The 11,609-nt window shown below is 31.4% G+C and overlaps 1 protein-coding gene across 3 annotated transcripts in view; it reads left to right on the plus strand.

Moving 5' to 3' along the window:
• The window catches only part of LOC107067045 (uncharacterized), a 67,579-nt gene that overhangs the window by 20,136 nt on the left and 35,834 nt on the right, over positions 1-11,609 (plus strand). For 2 of the 3 annotated variants that reach the window (XM_089170714.1, XM_089170716.1), the window contains exon 2: positions 9,760-10,959. In XM_089170714.1, the coding sequence (XP_089026840.1) occupies positions 9,760-10,959 (1,200 nt within the window). The remainder of the gene's footprint in view (positions 1-9,759; positions 10,960-11,609) is intronic. The other variant, XM_089170715.1, reaches the window with a different exon arrangement.

The following is an 11,609-nucleotide window of genomic DNA, read 5'->3' on the forward strand; positions in this document are numbered from 1 at the left end:
GAGGTGTAACACATTTTCTGCCCGGAATCTACTCGTGACACCATCTATTTAAAAAACGCTGGAAATTTACTTGTAGGCTCATATATGTAGGATTCGTGAAAAAAATTGGGACCGCTGGACTGATTGGACCGAGACTCGAACCACGGATGTGGTATATGTCGTATTATTTTGCATTATGATATTTTAAAAAAATTATTTAAAAATTTTTTATTTACCCTATATACATATATATATGTAATGTAAGTAAATATGTATAAAATCAACATATATTCAGTATGTCCAGTGTTTTACGGCTAAGAAATCTTAACTTTATAGGATATGTGTTTTACCGGTGCGTCCGTATAAACTTGAAAGCTTGCGAAAAGTTTTCGGAGAGAAACGTTTCCAAGTCTCGGGAAAGTTCGACTATTAAACTACTTGTACTTTCTTCTTACATTAGAAGAAGGAGGAAGGGCCCGTGCTGGTTTTAAACCTGGCAAATCTTTCTGGTGCCTATCGTTCCACGTTTCTCATTCAACAATGTGTGCGAAAGTTTATTTTCATTTTCACAATGAAATAGAATTTATCTTTTAATTAAATTTTCTATTTTATAAGAAAAAAAGAAAATAAATTATCGTCAGTTGTTAATGCACACGATAAAATGTTGAATACAATTATTTGCGATTTATCATTTTTTTTTTTTTATGATCTCATCTCATTATGAAATATGGCCAAAAGAATTTATTTCTATTAATTATTTTATCACAATCGTATTTTCGAATGTTTAAAAACTAACGTCGTTATGATTTACCAATAATTATATTTGTGCTAAGAAATGCCAAAAATATAGGAATTTTGCACAATATAAGCTTAACACAAATAATTGGATCAAGTAATGAGAAGAATATAATTCGTTATAAACGTTTGTTTTGAACAAATTCAAGACTTAAACTATCGTTAAGTAACGATATAATGTTTACATTTTTTGAAAATATATATATATATATACAATCTAAAACAAAACTTTGGTAAAGTCGTGTACTGTAGCTTGTTTTCATTTTGTTCTAACACTTGATCAGTTGTTTTTAAGTCACTGTAATTGCAAGTTCTTCGACTTTCTTTGAGGATTGATTTGTGCTGTTTTTTTTTTGGATTGTGATACAACTACGGAATTTGAACAACCTTTGTGAATTCATCTGACGAGAAAGGACTCTGTTAGATATCTACAAATGTACTGTAAGTTACGCGTTTTAATCGAAGGTCGAAATATATATATATATTTTATTTTGGTCAAACTTCTTTAAAATATTTGTGTGTTTTTTTTTTTTTAAATACATATACATTTATCTATCCATTTATCAATCTATCGAATACTTTTCTATTTCATATTAATTATTTATTAATCTTTAACATATAAATCTTTATCCTAAAACGATTAATCGTTTCTCTTGGAAAGTTCGGTCTCTTGTGATCTCTTGGAATGCGTGATATTTTCTTTGTTCAATTTTTACCATTTGAATAAAAGTAATAGATAATATTCACGGGCACGATTTTACTTGACTGAAAGAAATTTATCGTCCACCTTAAAAATGGTTAGATCAGTACAAATGATGCGTCCTAAGGAAGTTTATAATTCTTCCAAGACCACCTTTTAAACCACCAACTCTGCTTACTCTTCTTCTTCTTCTTCTTCTTCTTTCTTGTCCTTTTTGTTACTACATTTTCTCTTCTTTTCTTCAAATCATCGTCAGAAAAATATGATAGAATCACGGTGCCAGTATTTCTTTTTCCCTTTTTGTATTCTTCTCTCCCTTTCCCTTCCCTAGTCTCCTTTTTTTTCACCCTTCATTCTATTTTGTTAAAATAGTTCCAGCCAGAGGTGTGCAACCTTATTTTAACAACGGGTCTATTTAAATTTTGAAATTTTTTCACGGCCCAAAATCGCACTTTTTAGTAGTATTTTAAATTGTATTCATATTATAAATACGAAATGTGAACAAAAAAAAAATAGATTACATACCAAAAATATATTAGCGGGAGAATATCTGTAATATAAATAAACGTTTAGTGGGCCGCAGGTTGGTAACCCCTGGCCTTCATATATAGGGTGTTTAATATCAATGCACAATATATATATATATTATATTATATAATATTAATATAATTTATTATTTTGTTAATATATATATATTAAATATATGTGCCCATAATTATAAAAGTAGTCTCTAAAAGTTGAAATTAAAAATAACAAAAAAAAAACATAATAACCAAAAAATATGTATTTATGAAACACCTTGTATATTAGAAATATCTCATACTTTTTCCACGATTCTATTTTATTCTTCGAAATTTCAAAAATTCTATTTGACAGTATGAATAATTCATTTTATTTTATTTTATTTTTCTTTTTTTTTTTTTATCTCTCTTCTTATCAATCATATTATTTATTTTGTATATTTATACAAAAAAAAAAAAAAAAAATTATGCATATCGTAACATTTCAACTAACAGTAATATTATGTCTGTTACAATTATTGATAATGTTTTAAAATAAATGAATCGTTCTTCAAAATTAGAACCCTTAACGAACTAGTTTTAAAATACATATATAATTAGATAAAATTATAGAATAATTATTAACAACAAATATATATATATATATATATATATATATAACAATCGTTTAATCTTGTAAAAGATCATTCGCACTTCTTTTCTTTTTGTTTTTTTTTTTTTTCACCTGTATTCCTTCTTCAATTCACAATAATTCAATTGAGTAGGTAAGTAGTAAGTACTAGAGAAGTAGATTTTATTTTGAGTACAAAAGCCGAAACCGGGTGTTTGTATGCACGCCGGAAGAAGAGCGCAACAATGCCGGAGGCAACCGATAAGAGTACTACATCCAAGCAAGACCAATTGCCCTTTGCTGTTTCTCATCCTCCATCTTCTTACATCTACGTCTTATTCCTCTTGTCGTGTATTATATCGAGCAAACCAACAAACCAAACACCATGTGGACTTTTTACATCAACCAACTATACACCAGTTAAACTAACTCCTAAAAAAGTCACTTCAATATAAATACACGAATAAAAAGTATACTAATTTTTTTTTTACATTCGACATCACCACACTTTTATTTAAGTGAAAACTTCTTTAGAATGGGTGTAATTTGACAAAATGAAACAGTAAATTGCCAAATAATTTAAGAATTTGGCATGTTGAATTCTTGCAATTGTATTTCAAGACAAAGATTTCTAAGCTTTGAAAAGAATAATATTTTATTAAACAAAGACTCTTGTTCGAATACAAACATTTTATATGAGTAACGGTCAGAGCAGAAGTGAGCATCGGAAGATATTTTTAACGGAAATCTTATTGGTGGAAGCAGCAGTCTCATTGTGGGGCGTTTCTATATTCGGTATTGGTATAAATCTCTAGCGTATGAATATCCGATTTAATAACTAACTAAAAATTAGAAGATTACATTGGTTGAAATGAACCCCTCTACATTAGGCATTTGTCAAATTGTCAATAGATTTCCTTAAAAACAGGTTTTTAAACAAACAAAAGAATATACCTGAGCATAGACCTTCTTCACGTTGAACGAGACAACTCACCGCAGTTTCCAACGGTCCCCGGAAGACCTAAATAGTGATATGTAGTAATATTATTTTTGTGATTAATTATATTTTAAGGTAACAATTTCGTTCAACGATGTCATATATTGCGTATATAAAATGCGAAATTAAAAGTTTGTAATAATTATTCAAAAAGTATAGTTAATAGTGTTAGAGAATCAAGAACAGTAAAGATGGCGGATAACTCATTTGCAGGATATTACATTGGGATTACATGGAATACGAAGGTAATAATATATTGAAACACTTAAAAGACGGGCCCTGGAAATTTACGTTTTTCCTTAGTAGAAGTTACTAGAACGGGCCACGTGAATCTACTTTCCGTTCTAACTTTCCAGAATCGACCACGTGGTTCTACATGTTTCCATGAATTTGTAGTATGTTGCATTAGGGTTTTCTTTTTTTTTTTTGCACATTGTTATTTTTTCATGATATCATCAGTTACAGGTATAAATACCGTTATAAAATATTATAAGAAATATAATTTATTGAATAAAACTACAACACTTTCAATCCATACATTTCATGTTGATCTAATTAACCTGAAAAACGTCCGTTAAGTGTTAATATTGTTGAAAATAATTTTATGACTGGCAAAAAGACACCATCAGAAATCCCGACAATTGTGGGCTTCAGACAGAGTGAAATAATGATGATGAAATATATATATATATATATATATATATATTAGGTCAAAAATATTTCATTCTAATGTTGTTTTGATAGTTTATAGGTGTATATTTTAATTAATTATATTATTTATTGCCCGAGATATAATAAATCAAAATTTCGATCTCAAATCAGACATTTTATACTTAATGACCTAATATATATATATATATAATAGTTTATTAAATTATAATGATGAAGAGTGGTACTTACATAAGTTTACATAAAGTGACGTGGTTACAAAAATACAGAATACAAAAGAGTTACAAATATAACACCGACTGACTGATTTACAGAATAACAGATAACTGACTAATGAAACTTTCTTATTTCTTTTCACATATTGATTAGAATGAGTAAAAAATGAATTCTCCTTTGGAGAGGGGATGAATGAATCTATTTGACCAATAGCAGCATAAGGATCCACCCCATAGTCCACTAGTGAGTAAAGCCTATGATTGTTGGTAACGGAATCTAGGCATAAAGAAACTAGTTCTAAAATATCGGTATGCTATTTCTTTTTATGGTATTGTACGTGCTTAGATATGAATGTGAATCTTGACACTGCACAAAGGGTTTTTTTTCGCACCAATATATCTCGATAATTCTTAAGTTTATTTATGATCTTATGGGCCCTCCTAAAGAATTTCTTTTAGTCTCTAAATAGAGTTTTCTTTTCGGAAAATAAAATATAAAGAAAAGAAGTAAATACTAGTTTTTCATTTACAACAAGGGTGGGTCGTCGGCAACCTTTTCAGTCGGAAGAATCAAATAATTACTAAATATAGAAAATTTCAAAGTTTTTCAAGAGTCACCAAAATTTTGTTCTTGCCAACAATAAATAGTGCTCGTATAAATGAAGTTTTTTTGATAAAAAAAAAAAAAAAAAATAATAATAATCTATTTATTCATCGTGTGCCTAATCCTCGTGTTAATCGATTCCGAACGATTTTTAAATGTTTTTTTTTTTTTCTTTTCCTTGTTGTTTCTTTTTTCTTTTTTTCTTTTTAGTAAACTAAATATTTGCGTATGGAACTAAAGAGCCTCGCAGGTTCACATCGAAAAAGCCGCATGTGGCTTGTGAGCCGCAGGTACATCAACGGATGGGACAGCCGTAGCGAAAGGGTTAACCTCGTAAAAGTCATACCGATTAAGATGGGCCTGTCACGTGGTGCACTTGGGGAAGGATCGAACACAATCGATGGATCGGTGAACAAAATATTGATCGGTGGTATACCGATGAACGAGAAAAGACTACTAATTAAATCGAGACGTAGATGGAAGGACAATATTAAAAGGGATCTGAAAAAAAATGGAATACGATACCGCGAATGCAAGGATCCCCCGCTCAGAGATGGAAACAATGACGAGATTTCGTATTTGCAGCAATGAACTTTCGAATTTCTAATGTCAATTAATAATAATCAAATGGTACATATGAGGTAGAAATTTTGAATAAAAATGATCCGACCAGTCCAAATGACTGGTTTGGGTATATCAAATGTTCAAAACAATGGTTATCATTAAAAGAAAGAAAAATGAAAAATAATTATTCTTCTTACATTTATCCTTCCTTTCTAGATCACAAAACGGAATATATGTAAATAAAATATATACTTGGTAATTAGAAGTTATCTATCCTATACATTTATATGCGTGTACAGTCACTATACTTGTTTATGTTTTTTCCTACTACATAAATCGAGATATACTTTTCTTTTCTTTTTTTTTTTCTTTTTTTTCTTCTTCTTCTTCTTCTTTTATATCGTTATTAGTTGAAACATGAAAAGTTAGAATGCGGTAAGAAGCCGGTAGGTAGGTAAGGTAGGTAATTAAAAAAAAAAAAAAAATAAACCACCTTTAAACTCGAAGTGTATTCGAACGGAAATAAAAGATTAAACGTTTGAACGTCGTGTCGACGATTAGTTGAGATGCAACGATTAGTATAGTAGCATTAGTATACTTAGCAATATTCTAATAAACGACGGAAGTGTCTAACACCGCGTTAAGAACTTTTTTCTTTTTTCTTGCAAACCGGCTTATCGTTACTTCATTTTTTTTTTGGACTTCATCATTATAACTATTATTATTATTATTATTAGTAATAGTAGTAGTAGTAGTAGTAGTAGAAGTAGTAATATTTTTATTCTTTTATTATTTTTCTATTTAATTTGATGAAAGAAAAGTATATTATTGCAGACAAAAAGAAAAAAGGTGAAAGAAAGAAAAAAAGAAAGAAAGAAGGAATGAAGGACGTAACGAAGCCGAGAGAAAGTTGACCAACCGGTAGAAATGAAGGTGGTGGGGAAAGGGTGGGGGAAAGTAGAGAGAGGGTTGGGAGGGGAGTAGAGGGGCATTCAAGTATGGTGAACGGTTATCAAAAACCGACCTTCACCGCGAAATCAGTATACCTATCTATTTTCGTGGAAGCAAACATGCTAACGGATGAGATATATATATATCAATAAATTCATATGTTGAATGTTGAAATATAATTGAAATATATTTTGAATGAATAATTGAAATGAAATATAATTCAATATTATATATTATTACTATTATTATTATTTATTATTTATATAAATATATAATATTATAATATTTAATTATATTAAAATATTAAAATATATATTTATAATATTATAATAATATAATTATGTATTATAATATAAAAATATAATTATATATTTAATAAAATAAATTAATTAATTAATTATAATATAATAATATTATTCCGGTAATAGTCTTTTTTTGGATGCTAAATTATCGTTCAAGTCAAAATTGCAAGGGGAAGAAAAAATACAAACAAATTTCGGATTTGAATTTTTGTAAATTTTTTTTTTTTTTAAACGATTCGAAATGAGCATTTCGTCGATACGACGCAAAATCGTATAATCGTGATCTTATCGCTTGTAAGCCAGTTCAAGAGTATAACCTTCGGATAAGGTTGCTAGCTACTGCTAGCTATAGCAAATATGATCAAATAATCTTTAAGGGGAGAACTTGATGAAAAATCAGACTTTTTGATTTTTATTTTATACAACAACATTATTTTTTCTTTTTTTTTTTCTTTTTTTTTTTACACATTACTACCTTTCCATATCCTCATTTCAACTTCATTGTATTTATATTAACAAAACAAAACACCTTTCTCAAAAAAAAGAAAGAAAAAGTTATGAATTTTTAAAGATCATTCATCTTATAACTTTTAGAACTTTTGGCCCGTCTAGGAAACTGTTTTATTTATTTTTTTTTTTTTTTTGAGAGTCTTAAGTTCGTATTACTAATAGATTTAATTTAAAAAAAAAAAAAACCAAATTCATATTCATATTCATATTGTCTATTAAAATTTATTCTACATATAAATTAATCGATGAATTTTTGTCAATAGGCTTTATTCATTAAAATAAAATGAATTTTTGTATTATAATTATTTATTATTATTTTATTTAATTATTTTGTATTTATTTTAATAATATATATATATATAATTTAATCAATCTTTGCGATTAAAATAGCTAATAATTTTTGTTGTTGTCTTTCTTCGAGATCTTATTTACATTATATACATATTGTATAAATACAGGAGATAGATTGAAAGATAAAATTCATTAGTATGGTGTCGTTGATTTAATCATGTATAGTCAAGCTAACTACGTGTCGATGATCTTCTTGACCGCTAAATACATATATATAAGAGAGAGAGATCATTAGAATTCCATGCAGGATTAAAAAGGATCAGCATGTAACCTAAGAGAAATAGAAGGAAGAAGAAGAAGAAGAAGAAAAAGAGAAAAATAAAATGAAAAATATATACACTATCCTTATCGTTTATATATATTATACTTTGGTCAGTTAATGACTTCCTTCGACCAAACGGGAATTTTAACGCCCAAGAGAACTTGGGATTATCGATTTAATAAAGTGTTACCATTTAAAAGACGTTCATAAACTTTTCCACGCGAAACTCTATTAATTTGTGAAAAAAAGAAAATATAAGAAAAAAAAAATTGAAAAAGATCTTCAAGGACTAGCAATCTTTCCTATTTATTTTTTATTTATTTTATATATATATATATATAATATAAATATAATTTTTATTAAAAAAAATAAATATTAATATATATATTTATTATTATAAAGTTAATTAATCATTATTAAAATTAAATAATATAATATATTTAAAAAATCATCTAATTAAATATGTACATATATACCAAGAGATGATATATAATATCGAATAAAAAGATTTCATTTAAAGAATGATTTAATAACATATATATATATATATATATTATTTTTTTCTATATGTAATCAGTAAAATTGCCGATATGCACAATCTGCAAAAAAACATTAGGAGTAACTAAATATACACATGAGTTCACGGAGCGATAGCGTCAAGAGATAAGTCTATTGCACCGTTAATGTCTCTTCGATGATCGAATTACGAACAAAAATTCATATATTTACTTAAATTATTATTTATAGAAATTTAGATAAGAGAGATAAAATTGGATTTTTTCTTCTTTTTCTTTTTTTCTTTTTTTTTTTTTTTGTATTTTATTTTATTTTATTTTATTTTTGTTTCTTCTTCTTTTTACTTATTCAATTTATTTTCGATAACTTTGAAATATAATTCGAGAATGAATAATAAAACGATTGGAAATTTCTAGTAACTATTTCTGGTAATTATTGGAATATTTTGTTGTCTCTTCATGTTATGGTTTCATAGGATTCGAACAGTATGAATAAGCCGGTTCAATTTGCAACGTTCAAACCGGATATATCAGTTCATGCGTGACCAAGAACAACGTGGTCAATTCGATATTGAACGAAGAATATTTTGTTAAACGATTTTATTTTATTATTTATCATTATTATTTTCAATACTTTGGTTGAAATTAAACAAACGTCGTTATATTATCGTTAGTTTTTAACGAGACGACTATCGAAATAAATAAAAAGTAGTAGAATTTAATCAAAAGTTCTTTTTCTTTTTTTGTTTTTGTTTTTTTTTTTTTTTTTTTTTTTAATACGTACCACCACACATGGACAAATTATATAAATGAAACTGACTGTCTATTATGTGAAACACCTTTCACACATAGAAAAGTGTTAGGTGAATATTTGTTAGCTAAAGGTGCACGCAATTCTCGTGTTCGCGGGGTCAATCGCAGGAAAAGTAGAACATGCCTTTGATAAAAACTTTTTTGTCCCCCCCCCCTCCCTTCTATAGTGCATAAAAAAGTACAAACGTTTATTATCGTTTTCTTTCTTTTTTCTTTTTGTTATGACAAAAAGTTGTTTCCTTTTTATATGAATAGAATGAAACCTTTGGTATATTCAATCGAATGCATTGCAATTAGCGAAAATATCTCATTCGCTTTTATTTGCGTAATGAAACATTATAATGTTTTACGCGTACACGTGTACGTAAGTATGAACGATTGTTGAAATTGCCTGATTACAGATACTGGCGCGCCTTACGTGTTATACAAGGATAACATGGAGAGACCCCAAGGGCAATGGGGCCCGGGGCCGGGATCTCTCCAGGACGGAGGACTGTATCCTCAACAGCAGCAACAGCAGCAGCAGCAACAGCAGCAACAGCAGCAGCAGCAACAACAACAGCAGCAACAGCAGCAGCAGCAGCAACAGCAGCAGCAACAGCAGCAAGGTTCCTCCTCGTCTGGTAGTCCACAGCAGGCCTGTGGTCCTCCCGTCGAAGGAGAAAACGGTCCTCCGCCCTCGTTGGCCTCCCCTGTGCCCTCCCCTTATCCCTCGGCACCTCCCGAGCCTCAAGCCTTAACCCCGGCCGAGGACGATATACAATCGAATCAGACCACCTCTCAGCAACAACAACAACAACAGCAGCAACAACAACAACAGCAGCAGCAACAACAGACGCAACAACAACAGCAACAGGTTCAACAACAACAAGTTCAACAACAACAGCAGCAGCAACAACAACAACAGCAGCAACAGTCGCAACAGGACCATTCACCGCAGCAGCAATTAACGCCACACGAGGTGGATCGAAGCGATTGCTTTCCAGGTGCGGGGGAACTTCAACAATATCCACAACATTATTTCAAAGAGGCAAGGCCTCATCCGTCACCGTCCGTACCGCCACACATGCTTACGCCCGGCGGCTTCTCGGCGTTACATTATTTGAAGCAGCCTGGGGTAATGCTTACGTCTCTTGGTCAAGGAGATGGCGGACCCGGTGGCCTAGAAGCTCATCAGTACGCGAGTCCAGGAGCGCCAAACATGGCGACAGGTCTACCCGATATTGTACAACAAAGTGGGAAATCGTCGAAAGGCGCTAACAGCGATCTACGCCTCTTCAAATGTCTCACCTGCGGCAAGGACTTTAAGCAAAAGTCTACTCTGCTACAGCACGAGCGGATTCATACGGATAGTCGGCCGTACGGATGTCCAGAATGCGGGAAGCGGTTCAGGCAGCAATCGCATCTGACGCAGCACCTGCGCATACACGCGAACGAGAAGCCCTATGCTTGCGTATACTGCGAGCGTACGTTCCGTCAGCGTGCCATCCTCAACCAGCATCTGCGCATCCACTCGGGTGAGAAGCCATACCAATGTCCGGAGTGCGGAAAACACTTCCGTCAGAAGGCGATCCTGAATCAGCACGTCCGCACACACCAAGGCGAGCATTTCTCTCTGCCTCCCAGACTCCCAAACGGGGGTGTCCATCCACGGTCGCAACCACCCACGGTCGCTACCCATCCACCTTTGCTACACCATCATAACGTTTATAATAACGATCGTTTCTAACGACGGGACGACTAACGACCCTGCATCTCTTATTCTTTATCTCTCTCTCTCTCTTTTCTCTCTCTCTCTCTCTCTCTCTCTCTCTCTCTCTCATTTGTTCACTCTCTTTCTCGTTTCTTTCTTTTTTTTTTTTTTTTTTTTGTTTTTTTCTTTCTTGCTTTCTTTCTTTCTTTCGTCGAGCAGACCAAATGCGAGCCGCGAAACGGAGAGAGAGAAAGAATGCTCTTTATGCTAATCCTTGCGGATTCCTTCACAGCTACTAAATTTCCACCTACCTGCCTACCTTGCCTACCTTGCCGACCTTATCTACCTACCTAAACCTATTTACACCTACCTACCTACCTATCCATATTTCCTAACCATTGTCTAACATATGCCTCTTGTCTTCTTGTACGAACGCAAATTATATTATCGGATCTCTGGTTCGACGCGTTACGCTTATGGAGAATAACGTTCCTAGGGCGCTAAGATAATAGGAGAGATGAGCGAGTCCAAATGACGAAGGTAACGTTCTCGTTTCAG

Source organism: Polistes dominula, unplaced genomic scaffold, assembly GCF_049000335.1.
Source record: "Polistes dominula isolate Pdom_NZ unplaced genomic scaffold, Pdom_raw_medaka contig_79, whole genome shotgun sequence".
Taxonomy (NCBI): Eukaryota; Metazoa; Arthropoda; class Insecta; order Hymenoptera; family Vespidae; genus Polistes; species Polistes dominula.